The sequence below is a fragment of the Miniopterus natalensis genome, chromosome 2, assembly GCF_054644295.1.
Source record: "Miniopterus natalensis isolate mMinNat1 chromosome 2, mMinNat1.hap1, whole genome shotgun sequence".
NCBI classification, from domain to species: domain Eukaryota; kingdom Metazoa; phylum Chordata; class Mammalia; order Chiroptera; family Miniopteridae; genus Miniopterus; species Miniopterus natalensis.
The window spans coordinates 158,238,965-158,261,811 of NC_142082.1; the positions used below are offsets into that span (position 1 = coordinate 158,238,965).

Below are 22,847 nucleotides of genomic sequence, written 5' to 3' on the forward strand. Positions count from 1 at the left end.
GTAGTTATTCAGAGTGTGTAGAAACATTTTTGGGGGACACCGTATATTAGTTTAAAACATTTAAATTCTGTATTTATTTTTATTATGCAGATTATTCTTTAACCTCTTGAAAGCTAGGGATGTGACTATGCGTTAATGACATTAAAATGTCACACATTCTGGAAATGGACATTTTTCTTTTAAAGAGCAGTGCTATGTAGTGTTTCTCTTATGACTTCACTTAGCTGTTAAGAGCTCCTTTTAAACTGTACAGGAGTAGGACATGCCATGGCATCCCTGTGGTAGGAACACAGGAAACAGCTCTGACTGTCACTAGCACCTGCCAGGTTACCAAGTCCACTGAGCATGTCTGACCTCACTGTACTTGATGACTCAGCAGTCACACAGTTGGTCATTTTCTCCTTTTTGAAACTTCTTTGACTTCAGGATGCCACACCTTCTGCCTTTTCCCATCTGTATGAACAGCTTCTAGTCTCCTTGTTGATTCCTCTTCGTTTCTTGATCCTTGAAAGCCAAGGGTCTGGACCCTCTTCTCAGAACTCTCCATAGGTGAACTCATATGCTGTCTGTGTCTGACTCCCAGGTCTGGAACTTCAGTCCAGAGCTTCCTTCTGAGCTTCAGACCCGTATGCTTACCTGCGACTTCACATCCCATTTTGATGTGTCGTAGATGTCTCACGCTTATTCCAAACTGAACTGCTGATTTTCTCCACTTCTTTCACGTTAGCCTCCTCTACTTTAATAAATTATGCCTTGCTATATCCAGTTCTTCATGCCAAATATGGTATTCTTGCACGGTGCCCTTTTTCTTAACCTCCCCACATGTTATTACAAAGTCATATTGCGTTTTCTCCTAATTATATTTTTATTCCATTTACTTTTGTTTTATTCTTTCCTGCATTTTAGGCCTTTCATTTTGGGTTTTTCTTTGGCCTGAGGCATATCCTTTAGTATTTCTTGGGTGGGTCTGCTGGTGGTGAATTATCTTGTTTTTGCTTGTCTGAATGTGTTTATTTTATCTTTAAAAGGTATTTTTGGGTGGCAGTTATTTTATTTCAGCACACTAAAGATACCCTTCCACTGCCTTTTCACTTTCATTGCTACTGTTGAGAAATAATCTATTAGACTAATTGTTTCTTTGAAGGAATTGTATGTTTTTTCATCAGTCTGTGCTTGAGCTATGGTATTTGTTTTTGGTTTTCTGCAGTTTCCCTGAGAAGTGTTAGGTATGGAGTTATCTTTCTTTCAATTGTTATACATTGGGCTTCTTGAATATGTAGAATAGTGTCTTTCATGTGTTTTAGAAAGTTTTTAGATATTAATTCTCCTGTGTTTCCATCTCTTCTCTCTTCTTGATACTCCAGTTAGAATATATTAGACTTTCTATTGCCTCCTCTATGTCTGTTACTTTCTCTTCTGTATTTTCTGTCTTTTTGTTTTTCTCTGCTATATTTTAGATACTTTCTCTTCTGTCTTTCAACTATTTCTCTCTTTAGCTATCTCTAATATGCTAATAAGCCTCATAATTTGAGTTTAAGTTTTTGGCAATTTATTTTTTATTCCTAGAAGTCTCAGTTCATTCTTTTTCAAATCTGATAGCACATGTTATAGTCTGACTGATTCTATAATTAACAATTTTAATATCTGAAATCTTTTTGTTTTCTATTGTTTCTGCTAGTTATTGTTCATCATGTTTTGTTTCCTTTGATTGTGATAGGCTCACAGGAAGTTACAAAATGGAACAAAAAGTGCTATGTACGCTTCAGTCACCTTTCCTCATTGGTGACATCTTATACAGCGATTGTAGAGTATCAGCTAGGAAATTGACATTGGTATAATCCTGTTAACTATATTGCAGACCTTATTTAGTTTTTACAGCCATCACCATAGTCAAGACACAGAACTGTTCCAGCCCACAAAGTAACTTTTTTGTGCTGCTTCATTATGTTTATGCCCCACTTAGCCCCTTGCCATGGTCCTATGATGCTTTTCAGAAGAATATATATATATACACACACACACACACACACACACACACACACACACACAAACATTTTTTTTGTTTTAGGTAGGAGGAGGTTAGTCTCCATCAGTGGGTCTCAGAGTGTGGTCCCAGACCAATAAATAGCATCACCATCCTAGGGGGAACTTACAGAAATATAAATTCTCAGACCCCACTCCAGATTTATTGAATCAGAAACTCTGGGAATGGGGCCCAGTAATAGTTTCTTAACTAGCCCTTTAGGTGGTTCTGATGTAAAGTTTGAGAACTACTAGAATAAATAGACTGGCTTACCAGTTTTGGAGATCTTTCCTTTATCTTCACTGCTACCTTTTTAGTTCAAACTCTTATTGTCTCTCACTTAAATGGTTTCTTATCTACTATCCCTACACCAATTCTGTCATCTTACTCCATTCTCTGTGTAGCAATATAAATAATGTCCTGATATAGAAATGGGTTCATGTTAATACTTAAAATCTATTTGGGGTGTCCCATTGCTGGCAGAATAAAATCAAACTCTTTACCATGACCCCTAAGCCCCTAATATGATCATGTTCCTTCTTACCTGTGGCCTCATCTGTACTACTCTCACCCTTGCTCACTTCACTTTAGCTACAGCAGTCACCTTTTGGATCTTTTAATATTCCAGCTCCATTCTATAATTGTCTTTCTCCAACTCTCAGTTTTTATCGTGTCTTTAAGATCCCAACTCAGGGGGTCACCTCTCCTGTGAGGCCTTCTCTCTAGTTATTCCCACTCATTTCACCTGGTTTATTTTCTTGAGATACCTGATTCTTAAACATAATCTGAGGTTGCTTTGCTTTTGTCATCCCCCCCCCCCCCGCCCCAATGGTCTATAATCATGAGAACAGGGGCTTTGTTAATACAACCATGAGAAACAGGACTTTGTATTTTTTTCATTGGTTAGTGCTCACTACCTAGAAGTGCCTGGCACATGGTAGATATTCAAGTTTTGTATTTTTATAAAATATGTTTTTATAAGTTTATATTCTTTTAATGAGTAAATTAACATTTTCCTCTGCTGTCCAGTCATCATACAGTCACATGGAGTTATGAAACCTAATTTTAAATTATATTTTCTAGTGATTTTGATCAGTATTTATTTCACTTCTAGAGATTTTGAGGTTTTTTTTTCCTTTTTGTTCGTTGACACAGATTTTCAGCAAAAACATATACAGTGAAAAAAATGCCAGAAAGATTATTGATATAACTTAATTAAGCTACTTGAAATGAGTAAATGTTTTTTCAAGCACTCTCTTAGAACGTATTAAAAATTGGACACTTCTTAACATGCTACCAAGAATACCGTCCACTGACTAAATTATTTTTTAACAGGTTATGTCGCTTAAAAAAGAAAGCACAAGCAGAAGCAAATGCCACAGCGATCAGTAACCTGTTGCCATTTATGGAATATGAAGTGCATACTCAGCTAATGAATAAACTAAAACTCAAAGGAATGAATGCTTTATTTGGACTGAGAATTCAGATCACAGTGGGCGAAAATATGTTGATGGGCTTAGCAGTAAGTTCGTGTGTTTTGTTTTTCTTTTCGTGATGCCTGTAGTGGCAGTAGGTTCTGTTTTATGTGATTCAAAGGTTTTTAAAAAAAAGACTTATCTAAAGAAACTGGCATCAAAACTTTTAAGGGTTGAAGACATACGAAGTAATAAATCTGGTGATAGGCTTTCAAATATTTTATTTTTATATTTAATTATAAAATTATTATTTTAAAAATATAAAATATTGATTGATTTTTATGTTATCATTATATTTTTATATTCTGACCATAACCTCAATAGTCAGATTTCTAAAAATGATCATGTGCAGCCACCATTGTACTAGACTTGATTGTTTTTTACATTGCTAAAACAGGGTTTTTCCTTCTTGGAACTATTGAGATTTGGGGCTGGATAATGCTTTGTCGTAGTGGGTTGTCTCATTTATTGTTGGTTGTTTAGCAGCATCCCTGGCCTCTGCCCACTAGATGCTAATAACTTCCCTCCAGTGTTACAACAAAAAATGTGTCCAGATATTACCAGATGTCTTCAGGGGGCAAAATTACTCCTGGGGGTAAGAGGAACTAAACTAATTTTTACTTTTAATGAAGAAAGTAAAGCAATACCTGTGAGACACTACCTACTATTAAATTTCATTATAATTTTACATCTGTGGTCAGAGACAGTAGAATATACAATGTGTGTTTCTTAAGTGCCCTTAAATTGTGAGGCAGTGTAAGGCTCTTTATCTCAGCTTCATGTTTACCTTTGCTTGTTAGGAAAAAAATTCTGACTGGAAGGTTGTCAATGAGCATGAGCTGCCTTTATAAATAGCCTGAGACCCAGAGAACTAGATGTGCCTACAAAATGTATATCCATCAGATGGAATCTGAACAACAATACTTACGGAAATCCTCTCATATTCTAGATACTTTGCTAGCCAGCATTTTTATGTTACTGGTACTTTTTAATTGGGAATCCTCTGCCATCTTTCTGAGTCCTGCATAGAAATTTAACCTAAGAAATTGATGGAACTTGGATTCTTTTTTTCAGTATGCATTTATACATAAAATGCTAAGTTGTTTCTTGCTTCATCCATGTTTTTCTATTAAGAGCAAATATGGAAATTTCTGTATGTAGGGAATAATTGTATGATGATTAATTATGTAATCACAGTTTTTTAACAAAAGGAATTTGTAATGATTAATAAAAGTAATCTGATTTATATTCAAATATTTGATATTTAGATTAACTTGGGGAATAAAGTATTCATTATAATTCATTTGTCTAAAACCTCACATACTTACTGAGGACTTAACATAAATGTATAAATTGGGCTAAATATAAAACTAGTTACTGGTGGGTCTCTATAGGAACTAAGAGCTTGATTCATACTCAGAGGTTTAAGAAGCATTGTGCCAACTGTATCAACTTCTGATCGTTGAGCCCCAGGAAACTATTGTGTAGTCCTGGTATAATCCTTCAATATCTACCTCAAACACTGCCTTTTCTGATTCTTACTAATCTTTTCTTTCTTCATCATTAGTGACACTAATTATAGCTGTTTGAGATTTTGATCTTTGTGCGTGTCTCTAGCTTGTGCACTCAAGGTCCTAAGAGGAGTTTCCATGATAGTTAATGTCTGATGAGTGCTGCTGGGTGTCTGTTACTGTGTTATGCCAGAAGAAATGTAATATTATTTTTACTTTACAAGAGGAGAAAATGTATGTTATGATAGGTTGAAACTTGTCCAAAGTGATACGGTTACATGTACTGAACCTGGGTTTCAGACCCAGGACTGCCTAGTTCTAGGGTCTGTGTTCTTAACTATTCTGGGTTGTTGCCTCATTAGCCATTGCAGTTAGAAAGTGTGAGAGGTGGTACACTAAGGCTTCACTTGGCACATAGGGTATTTTGAGGTTGAGCTTCAGAAACTAGGTCATGGGTGCAGTCATGGACACTAACGAACAAACCAGGAGAAAGAGCTCCTGAGAATCAATGCCATCTACTGCCCAGACTTCATCATAGAGTATCATACTCTTTTGAGGATGGACTTTTATAAAATTGACAATTGATTAATTTAAAAATGATAACTCAGTATTATCATTTGTTAATTATTTCCCCATTATTTTTACAAGTCGGCCACGGGTGTATATTTAGCAGCATTACCAATGCCTGGTGGAATTCAGATTGCTGGGAAGACTCCTAATGATGGCTCCTATGAACAGCATATATCTCATATGCAAAAGAAGATAAATGACACAATTGCTAAGAATAAAGAGTTATATGAAATCAGTCCTCCAGTAAGTAAACTAAATCTTCATTGTGAATACATAAGTTATTGTTTAGGTGTTAGTATAGTTTTGGGTTATCATACTTTGGACATGAAAGATTTTTTTCCACCATTTAGATATGCTCCCCTCATTACTCAGTCTTCTGCCTCCCTTTGTGTCTATGCTCAAATACCTTCTTTTTAGGGAGACTTTCTCTGACCTCCCTACTTAAGAATTGTAACTCTCTCATTCATTTTTGGTACTTCTATCCCCCTTTTTGTCTGTTGTTTATTAATGCCCAGTAGAATGAAGCTCCATGAGACTGTATCCCTAATGCCTATAATAGTTGCTTCTCGTATTTTTGATAAATACTTATTGAATGACTAAATAAATGACTTAAAATGTTCTTTTTTAATAAAAAACATTGCTTATCTTGGTAAAAATGTGAAAGAATAGAGTTTTTTTCAATTTGGGCATTTTTCTTACAATTTTCCTACCAGTCATTTCCATAGTCAGTCTTCTCACCAGCTTTGCAGTCAGTATCACAATGCCTCCTACTCTACAGATGTCTTCTAGCTTTACGTTGAATTGAAAGAAAGATATGTTGGAGGTAGAGTGAAACTATTTGTTTTTATGAGTCTCTGATAATGAAATACTTCTGTAAAAAGTATTTGGATAACATTGTTGCTTTTTTATTATTTCATTTATGCTATTGAATTTTGGTTAGTCTTCTGGTGTAGTGCACCAGCTTTAAACTTATAGCTTTCTAGCAAAGGTATTAAGCTGGGAAGAATTTTAAAGATATGACTAGAGCATTACCTATGATGCTTGTTTTATATTTCTATTGAGCAGTGTTAAATTCATTGAAAATGTGAATGTGTTAATATATTTACTCATATAGCCTTTGTAAAAGCTTTCAACGCTTGATTGACTGCTTGTTCACTCTATTTTTCTTTTATAATTATATTTTGATTTAAAAAAAACCATATTTTTATTGATTTCAGAGAGAGGAAAGGAGAGGGAGAGAGAGAGAGAGATAGAAACGTCAATGATGAGAGAGTCATTGATCGGCTGCCTCCTACACGCCCCCAGCTAGGGATCGAGCCTGCAACCCAGGCATGTGCCCTGACCGGGAATTGAACCCCGATCGCCTGGATCCTAGGTCGACGCTCAACTGCTGAGCCATGCCCGGCCGGGCTATTTTGATATTTAAACATCTACTAATAGTGCTTATTCCTGTTGGGGAGAATGATTTGCAAAGCTATATGTTAGGATTCCATATATCAGTTCTAATGATATGAGCTGACTTTTGTATAACAGTGCTTATTAACTCCATACTTCTGTCCTGACCTGCCTCTTCCATTGTGTTTCTATTGTACCTGTATTTGCTTCTGTCATAGTGCCTGTTACATATTAGTGTACTTATAGTGTAGTGTAGTTTTTACGTCGTTTTTTACCATAAGTCCCTTGAAGACGGAGACATATTTAGAAAGTGTGAATTAAGTTACTTCATCTATTCAATAAATATTTATTGAGCTATTGTTTTAGTATCTTAGAAGAGGGAATAAATCTTTTGTGAATATAAAAATTTCAGCATGTATGGATTTCATATGTTGAATATGACTGTATTTCTACAAAAGGACTAATCGACTTTTGAGTATTCTACTACGGCTTTCCTTATTTCAGATACTGACTACATTATGGTTTTTTAGCATAACATCTCAATTTGTTTGGAAAAGTCAGTGTGCCAGGCCACTACTCATATTAAATTTTTGTGTTTTCAATTTTCTAAAACAGTGTATGCCCACCAAAAAAATGTGGATTAGTGTTCCTTATTTTAGGAAGATAGCCCAAGCTGAAGTGAATGCTGTTGTTTGATTTTCTTCTCAATACATTGAAAAATGTTTCTAGTGCAGAGGTGTAGTACCACTTAACTGGAGATAATTCAGTCAACCAAAGTTATCAACATGAGGTGCAAAACTTTTATTTGGAATAACAGCCCCTATGGTGAAACCTCATTATGAATCTTAGATATATTAAATTTCAGATAGTTACGTTTATTAGGTCCATGATACAATGAAGAGAGGCATAACTGAATTTTAAACTACTATAAAATTGTAGAAAGAGGGATGGTTTCTATTGGGAACAACATTGCACTCAGAGTCAAAAGAACTGGTGTAAACAAGCTCTTCACTTACTGGTTTGCAAACCCAGGCAAACTATTTTACTTTAAACTGTTGCTCTTTCTCATTTTGTATTCATTATAATAAGTGCCCTGTCAAACTTATATAGGGCAGGTTAATTTGGAGTGCGAACAAGATGAATGGATGTGAAAGTACGCTATAGATAGCTGTGTTATGAAACTGGTGGTGATAGTCTTATGTAAGGTTATGCGCTAGTGATGAACATTTAAAACTACATTTTTGAAAAGCTTTTTCTTATACCTTCTTTGTTTTTTCAAAAGGTCCGTTACACTAACTATAAGCTATGCCTTTTGCATTTGTACTTACATATCCAAATTCTTCCGATAATCCTTGTTGCCAACAGATATTTAGAACCTCTAGTTAGCTCTGATCTTTGGCTATGTAATAGGAAAAGATTGATGAACCCATATAGGATTATACCATACACTGACTTGAAAAAGAGCATTATTTTAACTACCAAAGTTTATTTAGCTTAATAAGTTGCAGAGCAAATACATGTGCAATATATATATTATCTATACATGCACACATACATTTATTGTATTCCTCATTTTACTATGGTGAGCTTTGAAAAATTACCACTGGATAAGAAAAGATATAGAAGAGTCGGATCATATTTGGGGACATAAATCTTTAACTCTTTGTGGACTATTAGAACTTTTAAATGCTGAGCAGTAAATACCTTCTGAGCTAGGACTGCCATTTCCCTAGTTGTTGTAGTTTCCTCTCTGTACAGTAGATGTCAGTAATTCCTCACTAGGTCTGTCACAGTTTACATATATGTGTGTGTATACACACACACACACACACACACACATATGTTTTTAAACATATATATATGTTTTTGAATTAGCATGTCAAGACTGCTATTATCAATAAAAGGACGTATCCATATATGCACTCTATAAAAGGTTAATTAGCCATAAAGGTTATAATTAAATATAGACTTTAAATATTTTTTATAGACTTTCCCCCATAGGTAGTTGTTTATTATAAAAATTTAAAACCAAACTGAAGTATGCAAATATCAAATCATTATATTGTGCAACTGAAACTAATATAACATATATGTCAATTATACCTCAATTAAAAAACACACCCGCAGTTTACAAAAAAAACACATTGAAAAGTATGGTCTTACATAATATAAAGCAATTATATTTCTTTTAGGAGATATCTGAAGAAATTATAGGATCACCCATCCCAGAACCTCGACAGCGCTCAAGACTTCTAAGATCTCAATCAGAAAGCTCTGATGAAGTTACAGAATTGGACCTTTCACATGGGAAAAAAGACGCATTTGTTTTGGAGGTACTATTGCATTGGAGTAATTTCTTAAAGTTTTTAGAAGATGTACATTTTTATAATCAAATCCTAAATTGATGTGATTCTTTTGTATCATTACAACTGTTATAAATATAAAAAATATATTATTATAAAAATTACAATAAACTTGAGAATATCAGAACTTAGTAATACATTTTTTGTTTGACACCAAAAGACTGATAACAGTGCAAGTGGTTCTAGAAAAATTAATGTATGGGTTGAAATAAAATTAAAATAATATTAAACTCTTGGAGCTATTTTTTGTAAACTTGAATGAATTTAAATCAGAAGTTAAAGTGCTATTCTTTCACTTACTATAATTCCCTGCTTTATATGTTATAGCATTTTACTATAATTATAACATTTTTAGATGTATTAATATAGGCACTGTGAATTCTGAATGTAGTGTTTTCTTACTGAATTCAAAGGATGTCATTGAACTTTCATTATAAAAGTACATTCAGAACTAGCTTTTCTGGAGAATAAATGTGGTACAAAAGGTTCAGGGAGCCTCCTCCCTCACAAATCTGCTCCCCTTGCCGTCCTCTCTGGAACTGTTAGCTTTGAAAGAGATAGATTCCTTTAATATTGAAGGAAAGGAAAATAAATGAGGATGCTCAGAAATGTTCTGTAAGGTGCCAGTTGAGAGAAAAAGTCAGATGCCTTGATCTCAGTGAAGCAGGAAACTGATGGTAGACTTGTATTGGAATGGGATTGGAGTTCGGAAGAGTCTAGAACAGTGCCTATGAATGGGAGCAGGATGTCAGCCGTGGGAGATGCACAAGGCTTCACTGAGGTAAGAGTGTTAATTTGTAGAAAACTCAAACTGTATGGATTTGTGCTTTTTCTCATATTTTTTTACAGTCTGAGAATGGAAAAATAATGGGAGTTGGTAAAGAATATGTCAGATTAAGGAGGTAAAAGGATTCATGGTACTGTTTAGAGCAGTGCTGCTCTAAGTGAGCTGTGACTACCTGTAGCATCAGCCCTTTCTGAGAGCTTGTAAGACACAAATTCTGGGGCCCTTGCTTCAGACCTAGTAAATGAAATTTTAATGGTGGGGCTCAGGAATCTGTTTAACAAACTCGCCAGGTGATTCTTAGTATTACCTGATGTTTGATCACAAGCATCATTGATATTTCTGATCCTGGGATCCTGGTTAAGTAGTGAACAGAAGTGTTTCAAACGTGGGCAAAAGACGGGGGGTGAGGGGCAAGGTGCAGATTCAGGAAGAAAAAGGACAAGAAGACATTGTAATTGGAGAATGCTTGAGATCTGGGTGTGGAGTGGTTTCGGAGTAGGGACAAGGTGTGGCCATGGCTGTGGGCAGCTAAGGTAGAGCGGAAGCAAAGGGAGTCCCGGAGTCGCAGGGGTGATGTGAGTGAAAGCTTGGAGTGTGTGAATCGACCTAGACCCCTGATGAACAGATGAACGTCAGCATGGGTCCAATTGGATCGTTTCATTCTTTCTTATTCACAGTGGAATATTGTGATATCAGAAAAGTCAGATTTGGACTTATTTTTTTTTAGACATGCCTTTAAATTTATCCCGACATAATTTTATTTTAAAGCAGTTGTGCATTTAGTCAAAAGATATTTTTTAATTACACTATATTTATTTAAACAAATAGAGATAATGATTGCTGAAGGTATGTTTTGAAACATGCCCTCATAAAGGATTGAGAAAAGGCTTGTTTTTTAAAAACTAAATATAAAATATTTCACTTAGAAGAATTTATAATTATTACTATGGAGAAACATACAGATATTTGAAAATTTTTTTTCAAGTTTTATATTTTAACTTAGAGAAAAATAGATCTATTTTTTTGGCTTGTTTTCTATTTTTTAAAGAAAATTTTTTAATTAAAAATGATTATATATTTACTATTTATGTAATAGTTTTAATCTTTCTATTTTCAGATTGATGACACAGATGCTATGGAAGATGTACATTCCCTCCTTACTGATGTTCCTCCTCCTTCAGGTAAAAAGAAAAAAGTTACCTTTGAGATGAGACTTTTTTTTTTTTGCACAGCAGTACTTTAGTTCGTAATTATTATGGTACTAACTTTATTTTAAGGATTTTATCAATGTTACACCCTGTTATGTGCTTTGCTGCTTCAAGGGGGAAAAGAGTTTTAAAATATTTATGTTAGAACTTAAATGAACTGATTTTTAATCCTTTTATGATTATACATTTTTAAAAAACAGATAACTTATTAAGATGGTCTAAAGTTTTCTGAAGGTATGAAGTTTTAGAAAAAGAATGAATGGTTCTGTTTTTGTTTTGTTTTTTAAATATATCTTTATTGATTTCAGAGAAAGGAAAGGAGATGGAGAGAGAAATAGAAATGTTGATGAGAGAGTCATTGATCGGCTGCCTCCTGCACTCCCCCGACTGGGGATCGAGCCCGTAACCTGGGCATGTGCCCTGACCGGGAATCGAACCGCGATCTCCTGGATCCTAGGTCAATCTTCAATTGCTGAGCCACACCCAGCTGGGCATAAATGGTTCTTATAGTTAGAACTTCATGTAATAATTGAAAAATGTTCTTTTTAACACAAAAATAACTATTACCATATGTTTTAACTGTAATTTATTTTGACAGGCTTTTATAGTTGCAATACAGAAATTATGCCTGGGATAAATAATTGGACATCTGAAATACAGGTGAACCTTTCATTTTTAATTTTAAGCAAATAAAACATAAGTGATTTTAGCAAGTTCCTTCTTAATATATGTTTTCTTTTTCACCTCCTTATTGCAATTAAAATGGTACCCTTTTTCATACCACATTCGTTGTTATTGTCCATGATATGGCAGTTTTATTAACTGTTACAGTTATTAATAAAATGACATGCTATCATATCTCCCATATATAGATGTTCACATCAGTAAGAGTAATCCGATTAAGCAGCCTTAACCTGACTAATCAAGCCCTCAATAAGAACTTTAATGATCTCTGTGAAAATTTGCTCAAGGTAGGAACCTTCTAACTAACTGTACTTTAGTTAAAACTCCTAAGAATCATGAAATTAAAAATGAAAAGGCATATATATTGTCTGGAAAACCTTACACAGTTGTGGGCTGAATTATTTTTTATCTACATATCAATCTTAATTCTGTCATCAGGTATAATGCTAAAGTTGTCCTCTCTATCTTAATATACCATACTAGAAAAGAAATATATTTTAAGTTATGTCATAGCTTTAAACTTCATAGAAATCTGTTGTACATGTGTAAATTCAAAATACCTTTTTCTTATTTTTTATTACATTGATAAATATGATTAAACCTTATTGTCTGCTGTAATATTAAAAAATGTATTCTTAATGTAAGGATAGACAAAACAAGTGGACTAGCTTTGTTTTAATCCTTTAAACTTTCCATTTGCTATAATATAATGTGCATTAAAATGTCAGTTTTTGTAAATTTTTAAATTAAAAGAAATGATATGACTAATATTTTCTATTGTATAGAGCCTGTATTTTAAACTACGGTCTATGATCCCCTGCTGCCTTTGCCATGTAAATTTTACAGTATCTCTGCCTGAGGATGAATTAATTCAGGTAATTAAGATTCAGTCTGCTATCAAAGAAGATTTCTAGCTTTTATCTGTTACAATATAAATATGCCATAATTAAATAAGTATAAGCTGTTTTACTTCAAAATATTTTGAAACATATTAGTATGAAGCAGACTGTGTATATTTCATTTTTGTGAACTCTAGTTATCTGAAGGTGGAATCACATTTGTGCTCCAGTGTACACACAGTAGGATTTGTACTTATGTGTGATTTCTCCAGTCCCCATCCTTTAGACAAGGCTCTTGAGCTCTTTCTGGAATATCTATGGTTAAGTATACATGTTGGGCTTAGTCGCAGTGTGAATATCTGAGTTGATGTATAGTTCTAACTGAGAATGTTGACCAGGAAAGGCAGATTAGCCAATTCGTATAAGTTGTTCCATGGTACTGAATACTATGTGTCAGAAACTTATTTTGGCAATGATTATTTTGCTAATCTTACTGTTTCTGTGATTCTAGGTTACAGTCACAGCAGTTGCAATAACTTTTGACAAAAATCAGGCTTTACAGACCACAAAAACACATGCTGAAAAGTCATTGCAAAGAGGTAAATCTATGATGAATGGGACCATAGTTCATGTTTCTCTACATTATAGTTCAGTGATAAAATATAGAGGAGAGGTAGATTAAATATACGAATTGTTTCCCGAAGAGAATCTGCCACTTTTTGTTTATCTTTAATCAAGGTAATGGCGTGGGTAAGCATATGGCTGACTTGATACTTTTTACAAATGAATAGGTGGTTGACTGGTATGCACAGAGACACTGTTGTTTTATAGACTTAAATTTTATCATATTAATTCTGCAGCAATTTAAGTTTCCTATCCTAGTACCTCTAAGGAGGTCCTCAAAGCATTTGAAAAACTACTGTTGTAATAAGCATCACGTGTTTTTCTCAGGAAAGATCCCATAATATTCAACAGATTCTTGGAGTTGTTTACTCAGTAAAATTTAGAAAGTATCATTTTTTTTAGGTGTAAAGAGTGGGATTTTGATTTATTTTATTATTTATTTTACTGTTGACAGTATTATAGCTGTCTCCCATTTTCTCCCTTTTTGCCCCCCTCTACCCACCCCCCCACCCCACATCAGGCCTTCCCCATCTATTGTCTGTGTCCATGGGTTATATATATATGTATGTATGTTCTTCAGTTAATTTCTTCCTGTCCCCCCGCACCCCCCTGAGATCTGTTATTCTGTTCCATGCATCCATACCTCCAGATCTGTTTTGTTCGTTAGTTTATTTTATTCATTAGATTCCCCATATAAGTGAGATCATGTGATATTTGTCTTTCTCTGACTAGCTTATTTAGCTTAGCATAATAGTTCCCAGGTCCATCCATGCTGTCTCAAAGGGTAAGAGCTCATGCTTTTTCATAGCTGCATAGTATTCCATTTTGTAAATGTGCCACAGCTTTTTTATTCACTCATCTAATGACGGGTACTTGGGCTATTTCAGATCTTAGCTATTGTAAATAACACTGCTATGAATGTAGAGGTGCATGTATTCTTTCTAATTGGTGTTTCAGGATTCTTAGGATATAGCCCTAGAAGTGGGATCACTGGGTCAAAAGGCAGTTCCAATTTTAATTTTTTGAGGAAACTCCATACTGTTTCCACAGAGGTGCATCAGTCTGCATTCACACCATCAGTGTACTAAGGTTCCCTTTTCTCCACACCCTCACTAGCACTTGTTTATTCATTTATTGATGGTAGCCATTCTGGCAGGTGTGCGGTGATACCTTATTGTAGTTTTAATTTGCAGCTCTCTGATGATTAGTGATGTTGAGCATTTTTCATGTATCTATTGGCCACATGTATGACCTCTTTGGAGAAGTGTCTCTTCATGTCCTTTGCCCATTTTTTAATTGGATTGTTTGCCCTCCTGGTGTTGAGTTGTATGAGTTCTTTGTATATTTTGGAAATTAACCACATATCAGATGTATCATTGGTGAATATGTTTTCCCATAAAGTAGGTTTCCTTTTCATTTTCTTGATTTTTTTTGCTGTGCAGAAGCTTTTTAGTTTGATGTAGCCCTATTTATTAATTTTTCCTTTGTTTTCCTTGCCCCAGGCAATTTATCAGTGAAAATACTGCTACATGAGATGTCTGAGACTTTTACTGCCTATGTTTTCTTCTAGGACTTTTATGCTTTCACGTCTTACATTTAAGTCTTTTATCCATTTTGAGTTTATTCTTGTGTATAGTGTAAGTTGGTGGTCTAGTTTCATTTTTTTCCACGTACCTGTCCAATTTTCCCAACACCATTTATTGAAGAGACTATCTGTATTCCACTGTATGCTCTTACCTCCTTTGTCAAATATTATTTGACCATATTGGTGTGGGTTGATTTCTGGGTTTTCTGTTCTGTTCTGTTGGTCTATATGCCTTTTCTTGTCCCGGTACTAGGCTGTTTTGATTACGGTGGCTTTGTAGTATAGTTTGATATCCAGTATTGTGATACCTCCTACTTTGTTCTTCTTTCTCAAGATTGCTATGGCTATTCGGGGTCTTTTTTGGCTCCATGTAAACTTTTGGAATATTTGTTCAGATCTGTGAAATGTGTCGTTGGTATTTTAATAGGGATTGCGTTGAATATGTAGATTTCTTTGGGTAGTATGGACATTTTAATGATGTTAACTCTTCCAGTCCATGAACACGGTATATGCCTCCACTTGTTTGTGTCTTCCTCTATTTCCTTTTTCAATAGTTTTCCGAGTGCAGGTCTTTTACCTCCTTGGTTCAGTTTACTCCCAGGTATCTTATTTTTTTGATGCAATGGTAAATGGGTTTGTTTTTTTAGTTTTTCTTTCTGAGAGTTCATTACTGTTGTATAAAAATGCCATCGATTTCCAGGTGTTAATTTTGTATTCTGCTACTTTGCCAAATTTATTTATTAAATCTAGCAGTTTTTTGGTGGAGTCTTTAGGATTTTCTATGTGCAATATCATGTCATCTGTGTATAATGACAGTTTTACTTCCTCCTTTCTAATTTGGATGCCTTTTATTTCTTCTTCTTGTTTGATTGCTGTGGCTAGGACTTCTAGTGCTATGTTGAATAAAAGTGGTGAAAGCAGACACCGCTGTCTTGATCCTGTTTTTAGGGGAAATGGTTTTAATTTTTGCCCATCGAGTATGATGTTGGCTATAGGTTTGTCATATGTTGCCTTTAGTGTGTAGAGGTATGATCCCTCTATTCCCACTTTGCTGAGAGTTTTTATCATAAAAGGGTGCTGGATTTTGTCAAATAGTTTTTCTGTGTCTTTTGATATGATCATATGATTTTTATCTTTAATTTTGTTGATGTAGTTTATCTTGTTTATTGATTTGCAAATATTCAACCATCCTTGCATCCCCAGAATAAATCCCACTTAGTCATGGTGTATGATTTTTATAATGTATTGCTGGATCCTATTTGCTAGTATTTTGTTGAAGATTTTAGCATCTACATTCTTCAGGGATATTGTCCTGTAGTTTTCTTTCTTTGCAGTGTCTTTATCTGGTTTTGGAATTAGGATAATTCTAGCCTCATAAAAAGAGTTTGGAAATCTTCCATCCTCTTGAATTTTTTGGAATAGTTTGAGGAGGATAGGTGTTAGTTCTTTGAATGGTAAAACTCACCTGTGAAGCCATCTGGTCCATGGCTTTTGTTTACTGGGAGTTTTTTGATTACTGTTTCAGTTTCTTTCCTTGTTATTGGCCTATTCAGGTTTTCTGATTCTTCCTGATTGAGTTTTGGCAGATTGTATGTTTCTAGGATTTGTCCACTTTGCCCAGTTTGTCCGGTTTGTTGGCCTATAGATGTTCAGAGTATTTTCTTATAATCTGTTATCTCAGATTCTTAATTTAAAAAGTTAATAATAGATTATTACTGAATAACTAGTGTTTTTCTTGCTTCTAAGCCTCTACAGATAATGAAGAACTCCTGCAGTTTCCACTGGAACTCTGTTCAGATTCGCTTCCTCCTCATCCTTTCCCACCAGCTAAAGGTTGGTTAAGTGAGGGAAATGCAAATGCAGATCCTAGTTCCTAGGTTTTTTACATGTTTTGATGTTGTAGATAATCTTACTTAATCTTGAGATGAAGATTTATTCTTCATTCCCTCATTGTATGTTCATGTTCATAAAGGGGAGAAAGTAATGTTCCTATTTTAATTTCTCAAGTAATCTCAACATATATTATTGAGGTATTTTTTCATACGAGGCTTCATTTTTATATATCAAATGTATTAAAGTTTTATTTTCAGAGATTTTGATTTCCCATAATAATTATTTATTTACCCATGATATATTTGAAATTTATATTATATTTGGTAATTTTTTTTTTTTTAGCAACATTTGAACCGTTACAAAAATTTTCATTTTGAAATGACAGCCAACTACTTATTTTCTTCAGAGGTATTTGGAGAGGTTTTGGGTGGTAATAGTAACATGAGAAAGGGATATGTTCTTTGTCTTTTAGGTGCCTTGGGTACAACTGAGGTACATTTTTAGATGCTGCCATTTTTTCAACTGTAAAATGATTGTCTCTTAAGTTAATAACAGTAAATCTACTTAGATCTAACACTCTTTGGAGAAAAGGGTAGTTCCTCCCCCCATTTTTCTTCTGATTTCACTGCAATTTTTATTATAAAATTACAGGATTATTGTACTTTATTTTATAGCATTACATATATAATAAATGTCATTTGCGGTTTTTCCTAAATGTTTTATTCTGAGAAATGATGCATTTGTTTTTTAAAACCATATTAGCTTTTCTAATTATATTTTATATAATACAAGTGAAATTACTTTATGATTTCTACTTATCAGTTATATTATCTGATACCAAATTAAGTGTAATAAAGAATAGTTTTATAATCACATTGCATGTATATCAGTAGAGTCTTTACTAAATCAGTGCAAAGCCTATCCATGTAAGTGAATATCCTGTCTCTAATTTGAAGATGAAAAAATGAGCTCCTTTAAAATTCTGAACTTTCTAACATGGTAACTGTGGTCCTTTTTCCTTTTTGTCTAAATTAAAATTCTAGTTTAGGACTCCATGGAGAATTTTTGCATACTTCAACTTCCTTGAAAGAACAGAGAGGAAAAATCAAATCCAAAGATAATCTGAGTTCAGCTTTATAAATTAAATATAGCTTCCAGAATAAAAAGTAGAACTGTTAAAAATCTCCCTTGAACTGACTAGACAGGATTTTTTAAAATACCTACTTTATACAGAAACTTGTATTTAACACAGGGGTGGTTCTAAACCACTTTTAGTTATTTTATTTATCTTTACCCTGAAATGTAGGGGGGGGAAAACAAAACAAAAACCAATCAACAAAAAAAGATTTGATCAATTGCTAACTTGTAGGACTATATATGTGTACTTAGAGTTCCTGTTAGCTATATTTTATTATGTCATTAATAGCTACTGAGTTCTGCAGATTAGATTTAAACTCTGTAAATTTGCCTTATCTGTATTGACAATTTACAGTCTCTGCAATAGCTTTCAAAATATTTTCAAAGGTAATTATAACTAGTATTTCTTGTCATTAGTATATTTTGTACAAATGATACTGTGTGAACTGAAGAACACGGAAAGAAGAATTTGAGTGGAATAAGTAATAACTGAACAGTACCTAAAATATTCACAGTTCATTTTAAGGATTGTAGAGAGGGACATGGGGGGAGTAATAAAGCAACAGATCTGGGATTTCTTCTCAGTTCTGCTGCTGCTAAGTGTGAGACTTTAGGCCAATTTAAAGCTCAGTTCCTCATCTGTAAAATGTGAAAGGATTAAGGTTCCCTTTGGCCTTTAAAATGCTCTCATTCCCTGGATTTCTGTAGTTTGTGGTTCTTCAATTATTAACATATTCCCATTACTAAAAACAAATCAAAAGCTAAGTTATGCCTAAAGTCGCACTGAGCTTAAAATTTTCCAAATAGCTTCCAGTTAAACCAATAATGTTTTAAACCATAGTGTTTCTTCAGAGGTGCCTCACGACTTCCCGGAGGCGGGGTGGGAAGGGCGGGAGCTGAGGAGGGCGGGGGAGTGAGTGGATAGGTCTCTGGACCCCCTGCCCTACCTCTGAACTAGGGAGCTTTGATTCAGTGTGCTTGTACATATCTGTTTTCTACATGTGATTTTGTTTGGAGAAAGGTTTCAAAGTTGGAAAACAACTGAATCAGATCATTTCACCTTTATTATCATCATCATCATCACCATCACCATCTTCATAATGATCAGTATCATCACAACCAATACTAATGTATATAAAACTTTTTATACTAAGTGCTTAACTGAAAAACCTATGTGCTTTTCCTTGAATATTGCATTTCAAAATCATCAGTGAACACTAAAAAGTTTATCTGTACCTGTTGTGAATAGTTTTGTAAATTGTGGTTTATGTTGCATGCTTATTTATTGTCTTTGCTCCCTCAAAGTCTTTTCAGGAGGACATGGGCTGTACCAAATTGATTTGAAAGTTATCTTAAAGAAAGTATTCTTGATGCTTTGAGGATAGGACGAATTTTGAAAAGGTCAAAAGAATGTTATAATAGAGCCTTATAAGGTGAATAGCAACTGGGCATTGAAACATGAAGAAAGGCTTTGTATAGTCAGTAGAGATATCTGGGAAAAGTTGTGTCACAATTCAGAGGAAACAGGCAGGAGAGGGAAAGGTAAGAGTGCTAGGAATAAATGCTCAAAAATGTCTCTACTTCCTTATGTGCAACTGGAAGAGGCTTAAAAGCCAACTACTAATACTGAGAAGTAAATAAATAATATAATTTTATAGGTTTTTTTAGTTCAGTTAGCTAAGTTGATAGAGCTTTTTCTTTTTTTAATTCTGAAAATTTTGGATTCTAATTTATTCTTATGTTCTTATCACAAATAGGATGATTTGTTAAAATTGTAATTTCTTTTTATGTTGACAGAATAGTTTCAAGAGCTAAGTTAAGCACAGTACGTTTATTAATATTTCCATCTTTTCACTTGTAGATAAACCTTTTCTTGTCTTTTCGTGTTGTTGGAAATGAGTGACTATTATGTGAAGAAAAGATGCTTCAATTATGTGTATCCTAATTCTGTGTATAGAGTAAGCCTGGGCCTGAATTGTCCATCCATGTTCAATTTTCCCCTTCCATCTTTTGTTATATTTGGTTTTGTTTCTCAAGGTAACAAAATAGTTTGAGGTATGTCTCAAATTTATGGTGGACTTGGTGTTACCTTGCTAGTTATCTTGATTTTTCTGATTTGAAATATTAAAAGGTGCTGAGCTGAAGTAATTTCTTAAAGGACATTATTCTGTGAAGGTCATCAAAATATTTTGATGAATACTGTGAGTATCATAGATGATGTGGCATTGACATAAATTATTTACACACGAGGCGGTGTTATGAGAAAAAAGATGGCTATAGCAAACTTTTATACCACTTTCATAGTGTTTTTCTTAACTATTAATATCTACACTTCAGTTTTTCTCTGAAAAAGTTTAAAGAGGCCTTAAAAATTTATATATATATGCATGTAAAAATATAGTAAAAATGGGGAAATCTGAATGAATATAATCTGGGTGAAAAGTAAAAAATAAATCAGTAAAACTTTTCTCATAGATTATAGTAAATCTCCAGAATTTTATACGTGTAATTTTCATAAAAGGTTAGCACATTCCTTTAGATACATTTCTAAAGATATAAATCTTGAGATATTAGATACCATATTGTAGGATTTAAGAACTTACATTAATGACAAAAGTGTATGAATTATATACTATTACAAATAAATCTCATATACTTTATAAATCTATAATAGGATAGCCATTTTCATTAAAATTCTGAGAGTTTTAAGACTTTAAAGCATTAATTAAGTCAATATTAGTTTTTATATACTGTCGGATAATACTGCATAGAAGAAAGTTTTTTATACCCACCTTGTTCCTACTTTCATTTTGCTTTATGCTGGCATGATTTCCTCATGCTCAGTGGCATAAGCTATACACTGGCAAGATTACTCTTTTCATTAAGCAGGGGCTGACTAATGTGGCAAGCATAGGCCAAAATCTGGATTTCAATATAAAAGACAACAAGCTGGCTTATTCCCTTAATGTGTTGTACTCCATAATTAGGTATCCACATGATAAGTTTTTTATCTTTATTATTGTAGGCTTATAAGAGTTAGGTTTTTTGTTCTTTCTTTTTGTTAAATTTGATTTTAAATGAGCTTAACTTTCAAAATTTAGTGACTTGCCTCACATTATTTTAAACCAGCAATTAGAAATATAAACCTATAAAAATGTTAAAGTTAGCTTTCATTTTTTTCCTGCCAACTAATATATAAATCTTTATGCTGACTAAAATATCTTTATATATTAACAATTCATTGCATGCCTGCTTTCTCTTTCTCTTTTTAAAATATATTTTGTCACAATGACCAAATGGTATGAATAATAAAAAGCTCTCCATGGTACTGATGGCCACAACAACCCATGGGAGGCTCTGAAAGGGAAGAGCTGCTGAGGAGAAGGAGAATGAAAGGAAAATAGAAACTAAAGAGGAAAATGTGTGGAAAACTTACTTATGAAATGGGAAGGAAGAAAAGAGAATAGATGGAGAAATAGAGTCAAGGACTCTTAGCTTTTTTTTTCTTAAACATATCTTTATTGATTTCAGAGAGAGAAAGGGAGAGGGGGAGAGAGAGAAAGAAACATCAATGATGAGAGAGTCATTGATCGGCTGCCTCCTGCACGCCCCCGACTGGGGATCAAGCCCATAACCCGGGCATGTGCCCTGACCGGGAATCGAACCACGATCTCCTGGATCCTAGGTCGATGCTCAGCCACTGAACCACCCCTGGCAGCCGGAATCTTAGCTTTTTTGAGGCAGCTTGAGGACAGTGAAATCCAGAATGAGGAAGAGGGAGTAAAAAGCAAAGAAAAATGTAATTGAGTTACAGGAAACAGGGATTATTTGGAAGAGAATATAAAGGATGTTAGTGAGAGGAGGAGTGGATACCTCGTAATGGAGGCAGGAAAACAGAGAGGGATTGAAGAAAAAAGACAAGTGGCTTAGGATGTGGTACACCTTTAGTTGGAAGCTTTGACGACCTAGATAAACTGATTAATTGTCTTTGTCCCCTAAAGTATGTATTTCCTTTGTGGTTGAGTGTTTCCCTTTATGGACGATCCAGATTGAAGCTATCTATACCTTTCTTTATGCCTTAATAATTTTTAACTAAAATATGGCAATTTTGTTATCCACCAATATTCGAATATCATAATGGACAACTTTATACTGAATGTTCATATACATCCTTTATGTAACTTGGTCATAAGCCAGATTTTATATTTATAAGACCTAGCTCAATGCATTATAGATTGATGGAAGTGCTTAAAGGAACATAAACCCAAATTTTGATCATAACTTAAAACTAAGAATGTTTAAATAGGAAAATACAGCATGAATTTTTAAAGACTCCAGATCCGCATATATTTTAATCTGCCAGATAATCTTTTCATAATTTTCAGGATTTTTCTTTAGTTTTGGTAATTTTCTTAGGATAACCAGATAAGATTGTCTCAAATATTTTTTAATTAGTAAGAGCAAAGATCTATAAATTCTAATGACATAAAGTGAATAAGTGGTCACAAGAGTTAGTGGTCAGTGTAGAACTTGATCATAGCTAATCAATACCTTTGTCATTAGTGTGACAAACTATTTAGGAGAAAAGGAAGTCTTAAAGTTTAGAAGCATCGGAACACGTTGAGGGAGGAAGAATCCTTGCTACATTTTTTTTGTTTTTGTCATCAGTTTTCTCATTTTCACTAAACTGCTTTTAACCAGGTGAGTTGCCTCCCCACACCATTAGGGCTTGTTAAATATCGATAGCTGTACCAGGCAGATAAGAAGACCACACGCGCTGTGGCCATGCCAACTTTCCAGGGTCATTTATTTG

General features: G+C 34.0%; 1 protein-coding gene across 10 annotated transcripts in view; it reads left to right on the forward strand.

Moving 5' to 3' along the window:
• C2CD5 (C2 calcium dependent domain containing 5) overlaps positions 1–22,847 on the forward strand; it is an 87,982-nt gene that overhangs the window by 56,918 nt on the left and 8,217 nt on the right. For all 10 annotated transcript variants that reach the window (XM_087814764.1, XM_087814765.1, XM_087814766.1 and 7 more), the window contains 9 exons: positions 3,359–3,545; positions 5,658–5,822; positions 9,167–9,307; positions 11,242–11,305; positions 11,931–11,992; positions 12,205–12,303; positions 12,802–12,891; positions 13,367–13,454; positions 16,811–16,897. In XM_087814764.1, coding sequence (XP_087670890.1) covers positions 3,359–3,545; positions 5,658–5,822; positions 9,167–9,307; positions 11,242–11,305; positions 11,931–11,992; positions 12,205–12,303; positions 12,802–12,891; positions 13,367–13,454; positions 16,811–16,897 — 983 coding nt within the window. The remainder of the gene's footprint in view (positions 1–3,358; positions 3,546–5,657; positions 5,823–9,166; positions 9,308–11,241; positions 11,306–11,930; positions 11,993–12,204; positions 12,304–12,801; positions 12,892–13,366; positions 13,455–16,810; positions 16,898–22,847) is intronic.